Source organism: Salvelinus sp. IW2-2015, unplaced genomic scaffold (genome assembly GCF_002910315.2).
Source record: "Salvelinus sp. IW2-2015 unplaced genomic scaffold, ASM291031v2 Un_scaffold16393, whole genome shotgun sequence".
Classification (NCBI taxonomy): Eukaryota; Metazoa; Chordata; class Actinopteri; order Salmoniformes; family Salmonidae; genus Salvelinus; species Salvelinus sp. IW2-2015.
The window spans coordinates 1,327,980-1,340,004 of NW_019957565.1; the positions used below are offsets into that span (position 1 = coordinate 1,327,980).

Below are 12,025 nucleotides of genomic sequence, written 5' to 3' on the forward strand. Positions count from 1 at the left end.
AGCTCACTCAAAAGTCTTGAGAATCTCTGGTTAAAAAGTAAAGTAAAACTGGATTCATGTTTTTTAATTGTTTTATCCAGATCTTCAGGAGAGCAGCTCATTCCAGGATTTTGTGTATCTCTTTTCTTAAAAAAGACAAAGAAAAGATACTGATGGTTCATGGCATGTTTTAAGTGCCTGTGTTTAATAAAACAAAATGTTAATTTAGCATTGTTTTCATCAATCATTCCACTGAACAATCAGATAAACATAGTATTATTGTATATCTAAAATAATTAGCTAAACAAAAGCTGATAGAACTTTTTACTGTTGTTAATGCAATTTCCCTTTGATTCAAATAGGGAAACACTGACTGACTGGTAAAAAATAAAATACCGGTAGACTATCTGTATCTGTCACGTTCCTGACCTATTTCTGTTAGTTTGTTTTATGTGTTAGTTGGTCAGGACGTGAGTTTGGGTGGGCATTCTATGTTTTCTGTTTCTATGTTGGTTTAGGGTTGCCTGGTATGGCTCTCAATTAGAGGCAGGTGTTTGGCGTTTCCTCTAATTGAGTCATATTTAGGTAGGTTGTTTCACAGTGTTCGTTGTGGGTGGTTGTCGCCTGTGTCAGTGTTTGTCGCACCATACGGGACTGTCTCGGTTTTTGTAGTCTGTTCCTGTTCGTGAGTTCTTCGTGTTTATTGTAAGTTCCATGTCCAGGTCTGTCTACATCGTTTTGTTATTTTGTTAATTATTCAAGTGTATTTTCGTTTTCGTGTTTTTCCGTCTTTACTTTAATAAATCATTATGTCTTCAAAATCCGCTGCATTTTGGTTCAATCCCTGCTCCTCCTCTTCGGATGAAGAGGAGGAGGAAAACCGTTACAGTATCTGTTTGTGTAATATGTGCATTACCCTGTTAACAATATTTTAATTAATTTACCTTTATTTTACCAGCAAGTCATACTGAGACCAAATTCTTAAACCTTTATTTTTGGCACAAAACAGTCTCCATATATACTTCCATAAATGTTTTCAACTGGTACCGGGGGACCTTCAGACGAGTCTTGTGAGAGCAAAACAACCGACATGTACAGTACCAGTCAAAAGTTTGGGCACACCTACTCATTCAAGGGTTTTTTATTATTTTCTACATTGTAGAATAATAGCGAAGACATCAAAACTATCAAATAACCAAAAAAGTGTTCAAAGAAATCAAAATATATTTTATATTTGAGATTCTTCAAAGTTTATCACCTTTGCCTGATGACAGCTTTGCACACTCTTGGCATTCTCTCAACCAGCTTCATGAGTAGTCACCTGGAATCGCATTCAATAAACAGGTGTGCCTTATTTAAAAGTTAATTTGTGAATTTTCATTCCTTCTTAATGCATTGAGCCAATCAATTGTTTGTGAAAAGTAGAAGAAGACAGCTCTATTGTTAAAAGACCAAGTCTCATATTATGGCAGAATGCTCAAATAAGCAAAGAGAAACGACATTCCATCATTAACTTAGACATGAAGGTCAGTAAAATGTAAACATTTCAAGAATTTTGAAAGTTTCTTCAAGTGCAGTTGCAAAAACCATCAAGCACTATAATGAAACTTGCGCTCATGGAGGACCGCCACAGGAAAGGAAGACCCAGAGTTACCTCTGCCACAGAGATAAGTTTCATTAGAGAGTTACCAGCCTCAGAAAATTGCAGCCCAAATAAATGCAACACAGAGATCAAGTAACAGACATCTCAACATCAACTGTTCAGAGGAAGCTGTGTGAATGGGTCAAAATGCTGCAAAGAAACCACTACTAAACGACACAATAATAAGAAGACGGCTTGCCTTGGCCAAGAAACACGAGCAATGGACATTAGACCGGTGAAATGCTGTCTTTGGTCTGATAAGTCAAATTTGAGATTTGTGGTTCCAACCGCCATTTCTTGTGAGACGCAGAGTAGGTGAACGGATGATCTCCACATGTGTGGTTCCCCCGTGAAGCATGGACGTGAGGAGGTGTGATGGTGTGGGGGTGCTTTGCTGGTGACACTGTCAGTGATCTATTTAGAATTCAAGGCACACTTAACCAGCATGGCTACTACAGCATTCTGCAGAGATACGCCATCCCATCTGGTTTGCACTTAGTGGGACTAGCATTTGTTTTTCAACAGGACAATGATCCAACACACCTTCAGGCTGTGTAAGGGCTATTTGACCGAGAAGGAGAGTGATGAAGAGCTGCATCAGATGACCTGGCCTCCACAATCACCTGACCTCAACCCAATTGAGATTGTTTTGGCTGAGTTGGACTGCTGAGTGAAGGAAAAGCAGCCAACAAGTGCTCAACATATGTTTGAACTCCTTCAAGACTGTTCCAGCATTCTAGGTGAAGCTGGTTGAGAGAATGCCAAGAGTGTGCAAAGCTGTCATCAAGGCAAAGTGTGGCTACTTTGATGAATTTAAAAAATGTAATATATTTTTGTTTGTTTAATAATAGCTTTAGCTTTATTTGTGACCTATGCACAAATTAGAATCGTTTGATAGCAGAGCATAAGAGAGTTGCCACATCAATGTTACACTAGTTAACACTAGTTAATTAGTTAAGTTATTGTTAATAAATGTTATATTCCAATGTTATTTAATGTTTTTAGTTATATTCCATTCCAATATTATATTCCAATTAATATTATTTTTTATGAATTAAAAACAACTATTGAAAACAACTTTAGTTCTCGGTTTTCAAGATTTTATTATGGATCCACAACACACATCGCTGTTGTTTTCTATTGCCAGTAGAGGGTAGTATTTCCATTGCCTCCAAAGATCCAGGATTGGGTATGTACAAAATTACTTCCTAGAATACAGGCTGTTCTATTGTGGCTGTATTCTATGATTTCGTAAGTGAAAATTCTAAAAAAATCTGCCATAATCTATAAAACCTGGCATAAATTACCCTGCTTTTCTTGATTTAAAAATGTGGTATACATGGTGCTTGTATCATATGAACATTTGTGTTTGATTACTCTGTGACCTCTCCCACCCCTTCCTTCCCCTGTCAATCCCGTCACATCCCACCTGCGAGACCCCAGGCTTCCGACATACAGTGTTTCCTGTTCCTCCGTCAGGGCCGTGCTAACACTCACAGCTCTCTGCGAGGCAGCGCTACACCTGGGCCTTCCTGTCTGCTCTCACAGCCAATGTACACTCCGACATTAGTTACACACAATTCTACACACAATTCTACTCTCTGCGAGGCAGTGCTACACCTGGGCATTCCTGNGCTCTCACAGCCAATGTACACTCCGACATTAGTTACACACAATTCTACACACAATTCTACTCTCTGCGAGGCAGTGCTACACCTGGGCATTCCTGTCCGCTCTCTCAGCCAATGTACACTCCGACATTAGTTACACACAATTCTACACATTATACCAACTCACACACCCACAAAGGATTCCAGCTGTACAATCCCACCCTTCTCCTCCTTTCTCCTCCCTCTTGTACTTTCTTTTCCTGAATTGCATGCCCTTGGCCTGCTAACAGCTTAAAACATTCTTACCGTTTTTTTATTAATAAAGTTGATCATAATGAGGATAACAGTGCATTTTATTCATATGTATAGTGTTTTTCCAGGTCCCAAGGGCATTAATGCATCACATTGATCATTGACATGAAAAGTCTATGAAAATCAAGGTGAAACTATTTTGCTAAATTTGGTAACAGTTGCAAATGTAAGACTTTCTACCTCAATATTGACAACATGAGTCTTGAACAAAGAAGGGAATGCCACCCTCTGTAACGTCCTGACCAGAGTTATTATGTGTTTTGCTTGTTTAGTGTTGGTCAGGACGTGAGCTGGGTGGGAATTCTATGTTGTGTGTCTAGTTTGTCTGTTTCTATGTCCAGCCTAATATGGTTCTCAATCAGAGGCAGATGGTAATCGTTGTCCCTGATTGAGAATCATATATAGGAGGCTTGTTTTGTGTTGGGATTTTGTGGGTGTTTGTTTCCTGTCTCTGTGRTTGTCTGCACCAGATAGGTCGGTCTCGGTTTTTGCACATTTTGATATTTTGTATGTTGTTTGTAGTGTTTCACTTGTTCTTTTATTAAACATGTTGAACACTAGCCGCGCTGCACTTTGGTCCTCTCCTTCACCTATGGAAGAAAGCCGTTACACCCTCGTATATAAAAAAAAAAATGAATCTGGTTTCTGTAAAAACATAAGTGCCTCTTCTCACAAGACTTTAAGGTTTCCTGGTAAATATTTAATTTATTCATAGCAGTAGTGAATACCACCAAGATTTATACGACCACTGCTACAATATTTTGTTGTTGTTGTTGCTCTTGTAGTACCATGCTAGTAATTGCAGCAGTGGTCGTGGAAATCATGGTGGTATTAGTGGCATGCAGTAGTAGTGGCAGCAGTGGAAGTAATCATCCTTGGCTTCACGGCTGACATCAAGTATGCATCGGCATGGTGTGGGGAGGTAAGTGTGGATAGTTAGTCACAGAGCGCGGGGGAGAGTGTCGGGTCTGAGAAACAAGGATACAGTGTGTGGTATTTGTGAGACGGCTGCAATGTTTGCCATGTGAAACTGGGCCTGGACGCTGTGTACTAACCTACAGGAACTTGAACCGAGGCCTTAACCCTAGTCCACAGTTCCACAGCAAATAACACTGTCAGGTGGGTCTCTCCGTCCCACTAGTCTCTTATTGAAACCTTCCCCTGTCCGTCCCCCAGTCAGCTTCAGGGTGTTCCACCTGGCTCTCTTCTGGGTCTCATTACAAAAATCTCATTCACTGATTTGTGATTGACAATGGGTACTGTATCATATTTGTACACAAATATCTAGTAATGATATCTATACAAAATAATACATTTTAGACTGTAGAGTAATCAAACCAAATCACAGACTAGGTGTGTGGGTGTGTGTACTGGTAAACAGAAAAGTGGGACACAAATTATGGGTACAAAATATCACGCACATTTGTTTTTGTAGAAATACGTATATTTTCATGGCGTTTGTAATTTTTTTTACAAGAGGCACTTTCATTATAAGACATTTATTGAATATATTAATCAAAATAAAGTGATATAAATTAACATATTACATTCTCGGTCCACTATTGTTTATATTCTGTGCACCTCGAAAAAGGAGGTAATATCCAAAACATGTCACTCCATCGTTAAGTGAAGTCTGTACAGATAGAGACGATACGAAACAGACATACAGTGGGGAGAACAAGTATTTGATACACTGCTGATTTTGCAGGTTTTCCTACTTACAAAGCATGTAGAGGTCTGTAATTTTTATCATAGGTACACTTCAACTGTGAGAGACGGTAATTCCAGAAATACATGTAGATTTTAAGTAATTAATTGCATTTTATTGCATGACATAAGTATTTGAATCACCTCCAAAACCAGTAAGAATCCGGCTCTCACAGACCTGCTTTTAGTTTTCTTTAAGAACGCCCCCTCCTGGTCCTTCCACTCATTACCTGTATTAACTGCACCTGTCTTGAACTGCGTTACCTGTATAAAGAACCTGTCCCACACACTCAATAAACAGACTCCAACCTCTCCACAAATGGCACAAGACCAGAGAGCTGTGTATAGGACATCAAGGGACTAAAATGAGACCTGCACAAGGGCTGGGTATGCGGCTAACAGGACAATAGGGAAGCAGGCTTGGGTGAGAAGGCAACAAATCTGTCTGGCGCAATTATTAGAAAATAGAAGAAAGTTCAAGATGATGGTCAATCACCCCTCGGTCTGGGGCTCCAATGCAAGATCTCACCCGTGGGCATCATGATCATGAGGAAGGTGAGGATCAAGCCAGAACTACACGGCAGGACCTGGTCAATGACCTGAAGAGAGCTGGGACCACCAGTCTCAAAGAAAACCATTAGTAAACACACTACCGTCATGGATTAAAATCCTGCAGCGCACACAGGTTCCCCCTGCTCAAGCAGGCGCATGTCCAGGCCCGTCTGAAGTTTGCCAATAACCATCTGATGATCCAGAGGAGGAATGGGAAAAGTCATGTGGTCTGATGATTCAAAAATAGAGCTTTTTGGTCTAAAACTCCACTCGCCGTGTTTGGAGGAAGAAAAGGATGAGTAACAACCCAAGAAACCACCATCCCAACCGTAGAAGCATGGAGGTGGAAACATCATTCTTTGGGATGGTTTTCTGCAAAGGGGACAGGACCGAACTTGCACCGTATTGAGGGAGGATGGATGGGGCCATGTATTGCCGAGATCTTAGCCAAACAACCTCCCTTCCCTCCAGTAAGAGCATTGCATGATGGATCGTGGCTGGGTCTTCCAGCATGACAAACGACCCGAAAACACACAGCCAGGGCAACTAGGAGTGGCTCCGTAAGAATATCTCAAAGGCCTGATGGCCTAGCCCAGTTCTCTCCAGACCTGAAACCCAATAGAAATTATCTTTGGAGGAGCTGAAACAGTCCCGTATTAGCCCAGGCGACAAAGCCCCTTACACCTGAAAGGATCTGAGAGAGGGTTTCCTGTATGGAGGCGTGGGCCAAAAATCCCTGCATGCAGTGTGTGCAAACCTGGTTCAAGATACCAGGAAACGTATATTTCTCTTGTAATTGCAACAAAGGATTCTTGTACCAAAATATAAGTTCCTGCTTTTCTGATGTATCCAGAAACCTTTATGTTCATGCAATAAAATGTCGAAAATTAATTACTTTAAAAAAAATCATACAAATGTGATGTTCCGATTTTTTGTTTTAGAGCTCCTTCTTCCCCAGTTTGAAAGTGTACACCTATGATAAAATTACAGACCCTACATGCTTTGTAAGTATGGAAATCTGGCAAAATCGGCAAGTGATTATCAAAATACCTGTTCGTCCCCACTTTATATAACCTAATGACAAACAAAATCAACAATGCCTAACTGTACCAAGTATAGGTAAAATATACATTCTTACAAATAATGTCTCCACTAAAAATTATAACATGAATAACTTAACAAAAAGTCCATTTAAAACCTCTGTGTCTGATACAATGATGATTCCATATTTCAAGAGTGGTAAACCATGAAACACCTGTGCATTTATATTCTTGCCCATCAAATTTGATAGGAGGTCCACTGACAGAGGATCATTTGAGAATGCCACAATCGCCCTACAAGATCTGCCTACCTTACTGAACAAGCAAAAACAGACCAAGTGGAAAAGGGCAAGTAAGGCCTCTTAAAGACGTTGGTCAAGAAGGGATCTACGCAAAATGTCCTGTGAGATTGCCTTGTCTGAAAAAATTCAGTCTAACCTTTCTCATTGGGTAGTTATAAAGTAAGTCCCACAGAGTACAATTCACCATTCCAAACTACAGTAACACAGAAAGCACCCCAACTGTCTTTTAAATTTCAGTCAGTCAGTCCATCACTGAAGTTATATGGAGGTGCTGATTTTTGGGTGTGACTGAAACCAAAACCAACCATTGAATTAATGGGGGATGTTACCACCAGTGAGAGAATGAGAGAGAGAAAAGTGTTTGGGTACACAATTAGGCGCTGTACAGAGTAAAAACAGTTTCCACTACATCGCACAGTGTCCTTTCCCCAGCTGATGGAGCCTTCCATATTGGGGTGAGGGAGACTGGAGACAAGGGCAGGGGAAGTCCTGGGGTAAAGGGAACAACAGAACTGGAGACAGGGCAGGGGGAGTCCCTGGGGTAAAGGAATAACAGACCTGGAGACCAGGGCAGGGGGGAGTTCCTGGGGTAAAAGGAATACAGACTGGAGACAGAGCAGGGGGGAAGTCCCTGGGGTAAAGGGAATAAGACTGGAGACAGGGCAGGGGGGAGTCTGGGGTAAAAGGAATACAGACTTGGAGACAGGGCAGGGGGGAGTCCTGGGGTAAAAGGAAACAGACTGCAGACAGGGCAGGGGGGAGTCCTGGGGTAACGGAATACAGACTGGAGACAGGGCAGGGGGAGTCCCTGGGGTAAAGGAATCAGACTGGAGACAGGCAGGAGGGGAAGGTCCTGGGGAAGGAATAACAGACCTTGGAGACAGGTGCAGGGGGGAGTCCTGGGGTAAAGGAACACAGACTGGAGACAGGGCAGGGGGGAGTCCTGGGGTAAAGGAACACAGACTGGAGACAGGGCAGCGGGGAGTCCTGGGGTAAAGGAATACAGACTGGAGACAGGGCAGCGGGGAGTCCTGGGGTAAAGGAACACAGACTGGGGTAAAGAGGCTACGGCAGCAATAAACCCTGGGGTTAGGGAACAGGAAACGTTTTTGGAACGAGGGAAGGTGACAGTGAGATTAGGGAAAAGGTGAACCCTGGAGTCGAGGGCCAGAGTCAGGTCAAGGGCATGTTCTTGTGGCGAGAAATGCTAGTGTTTAGACATGGGGCTCAGTGGGAGAAGGTATGGATGTCGTTAGGCAGACTGAGAGAGCCCGGGGAGGCAAGCCCTTGACTTTGACAGCTCTGGCTGCAGCGGCAACGCTGGATCCACATGACGCTACGGGTAAAGTCCTGCCTGCCTCCGGGACAGCGGAAGTGAAGGTTCACCGTGCGCGTCAGAGAAGGAGTGCAGCAGCTGCCGTCGGCACACAAACCACAGGAACGAGGACGATACTGGCGCGCTGTAGAGCAGCCGCTGAACTTGATCCGGACAGGTTTGCGAGGACGTATTGTGCGTTGGCACTTCTTCCCTTTCTGTAAGAGAAATGGGGTCACAGGTCAAAATACATACACCCTGACAGCACAGGAGGTTGGTGGCCCACCTTAATTGGGGAGGACGTGCTCGTGGTAATGGCTGGAGCGGAATTAGTGGAATGGTGTCAAACACATGGTTTCCATTTCATTAGCTCCGTTCCAGCCTTTATTATGAGCTGTACTGCCCTCAGCCTCCACTGTTTGACAGGAGGATAGCTGTGAATTACACATGGTACAATTCCATAACCTGTCTAGTGGTCAATTTATAGTAGTGTAATTCCCATTTGATGATGCTGGACCATTGTGTTTCACACATTGTCCATGTCTTACCTTGGGAGAAGGGGTGAGGGCAAGATCACACTGCCGGATCTGGCACAGTCGTGTCTCTCTGGCCAACCGACACTCAGCGTTGCTACTGGTTACTCGGCTGGACACGCCCATCCCACACGTGGCTGAGCAAGGCGACCAATCAGTGGTTTGCAGGAAGCAGGTTGAGGGAAGTAAGGCATGGGACTGGGGGGAGGAGATCCACTCTGTAAGAAGAGAGGGCCAAACATGATCCATGAGGAACACCATTCTCCTCTGACTGATACAAAACATTACAAATGTATATTTCATAACAAAAAAGAGAGTATCATTATGTACCTTGATATGACGCTCCAGCACTTGAGTCCCATGGGGTGGGAGCCATGAGCAGCTCATTGCTGGTAAGATCAGGGTGCTGGGGTGGGGAAGGAGGTGGAGCGTGGTCAACCTCTCTGGAGTCCTCCTTGATATGGTTGTCATCGTCACAAAGCCACTCCTCGCAGCAGCGTCCTGGCAGCCTGGCCAGCCGGGGCCGGGAGCAGTGCCAACCTGGTAGTGGTACCTGGTGTGGGCACAGGGGCATGCAGCCCACCACGCCGTCCATACAGCTGCACTGGTGCTGGCAGCTGGGCTGGAAGTCCTCCCCGTGTTGGTAGACCCGGCCGTTCAGCTCACAGGGACGACCCATGGCCTCAGCTGGGACAGGAGCAATGCATTTTTGTACAATCATTGTCGCTTTTGTGTATTTCATTATATTCATTAGAGTTAGCATTGTCGATAATATTATCAGTGCCAATCGAAGGTGGATAGGGAATGTCAATCATAGCATAAGTATGTCCAGTCCCACCCTAGGCCATTTCGATGTCCATGCACTTACCTCGACACAGTCCTGTCTCCGGATCTCCTCCAGACCCTAGGTGGCAGTGCAGGCCCTTGATGTGGTCACAGGGCTGGCTAGGGCTGCAGTCCTGGTTGTACTGCCTGGCACACACCTTACAGCAGCCACAGGAGTCTGTCACCCAGCTGACGCCTGGTGGGCATGAGGGCGGTGAGGTGGGGCACGAGCACTGCCGCGGGCATCCACCCTGCACCTGGGAAGCACAGCGAGAGGATTGAGAGTTAGTGTGTATATGTTCACTGCAGGGCACAGGGGAAGGGTATCCCTTTGGTGTTGGAAGCCACCACAGAAGAGGGATTGTACAATGCTTGAGTAAATATCCGGAGGAGAAAAAATGGTGGAATCAAGTGTATACCTAGAATAAGGTTAACCAAAGATCTAAAGTCCTCTTGGCTATCCACAAGCAAAAACTCTTACTGGTATTTCAGATACGTTCATTTACAGTATGCAGGTCAAATATCAGCTAACACTCAGCAGAAATTCCTCTCCAAATTCTCTGATTGTGTACCCAAATATCCTAATAATTAAACTGTGATTGTACAAAGGAATTTGATTTAGAACAATGCTTTCATTCAAACCGGCACCCTGTTCTAATCTTGTTAGGACACATTTCTGCTTCTACCTTTCTAAGCATGATTGTTACACATCAGCCTGGAGTAACTCAGACTAGATCATCAAGCTCAAAAGTATCAAACAAGCCCTAAATTCAAATGTATCTATGGAAATGAGTTTATTAATTTGTTCAAAGATCCCTGTCTCATTATTTCAGTCAATAGATGGACAATTTAATATGCATAATTTGGAATGAATTTGACCACAATATATACTTGCAATTTCTCAATTTTAATATTAAAGATGACATTGTATAATTTTTAAGAGCTTATGGTGAAGTATGTAGAACCCGATGATGTAAAGACACTAATTTGAATGGAGAGTGGTAAAAGCACACATATGAAACACTTTAAAAAGTACTTACCAGCATGACAGTGCAAGATAGAAACACCACAGAGGAGATGCTTGCTTGTCGCATCATTGTACACAAAGAAAACGTGATTTTCATGGGTTCGGGAAAAAAATGAATACAAAGTTTTCCCAATATGTCAGCTAGACTCTTCACTCTCAGGGCTAGCAGTGTCAAAAGACGCAGTGATCAAACCAATGTGAAGAAGAGGAGCTGTTCACTGCTTTCAAATGATATCTCCCTGTATCTTCTCATCTATCCGAAGGAGATGTGGGTGAGCCTGTCTGTTTTTGTGTTTTCTAAGGAGAAAATTCAAGTCCCACTTGATCCGTTTCTATGGAGAGGGAAGTAGTCAGCACAGCTCAGCTCAACTCAGGCTCTTCGCAACTTCATTAAGAGATTTTCACAGTGGCTCCCCCTTTTATACAGGCCAGACGTCCCTGTGTGACATCATCACAAGCCCTCTCTCAGATGCTAGAGAGGGCAAAGGGGGGCAGGGAAATGATGACAGACGGACAGACAGAGGGGGGCAGGGAGGGAGATGAGGACAGACAAACAGACAGAAGGGAGCGGGGAGGAAGACAAGAGCAGACAGCGAGACAGAGGGGGACAGGGAGGGAGACGAGGGCAGACAGACAGAGGGGGGAGGGGGAGGGAGGGGAGATGAGGCAGAACAGACAGGGGAGGGTATAGGAGGGCAGCCGACAGACAGGGAGGGAGGGTATAGGAGACAGACAGACTGAGGACTTGGACATGAAATAGGGTGGAAAAGACAAGGTTTAGTAAAAGCAACAGGAAAAAGGCCATATTGAGATTATGGTATCTAAAAACCTTGTAATGCATTTTCCTACCAATGGAGGCTCCTCGTTTGTTTCTCGAAGACAGAGGTTAAAATGTCAATGAAAGTGTTCTATTGTGGCACAGTGATGGTAAGTGGTTGTAGTGGAGAGCAATACACTGGAAATATATCTCATTGACAGCATACAGGAAATAAGTACCCTCCAAAGGGGTTCAGTCCCCATAGGAGTAACCATTTTGGTTGCAGGTAGAACCCTCTGTGGAAAGGAGCATGGAACCCAAAAGGTTCTATCTGGAACCAAAAAGGGTTCTTCTATTTACATTTTAGTCATTTAGCTTACAGTATGAGGGAATACATTTTCATTAAAAAACAATGTCAAACCAA

The 12,025-nt window shown here is 43.6% G+C and overlaps 1 protein-coding gene across 1 annotated transcript; it reads right to left on the reverse strand.

Moving 5' to 3' along the window:
- Positions 1-7,847: 7,847 nt before the first annotated feature.
- Positions 7,848-11,452, reverse strand: ccn1l1 (cellular communication network factor 1, like 1). Its single transcript, XM_024146467.2, has 5 exons — positions 10,858-11,452; positions 9,861-10,074; positions 9,323-9,679; positions 9,008-9,210; positions 7,848-8,677 (listed from the first exon to the last, which is right to left on the reverse strand). The coding sequence occupies exons 1-5, from the start codon at positions 10,939-10,941 to the stop codon at positions 8,372-8,374; spliced, it is 1,164 nt and encodes a 387-aa protein (XP_024002235.1). The 5' UTR covers positions 10,942-11,452; the 3' UTR covers positions 7,848-8,371.
- Positions 11,453-12,025: the final 573 nt, after the last annotated feature.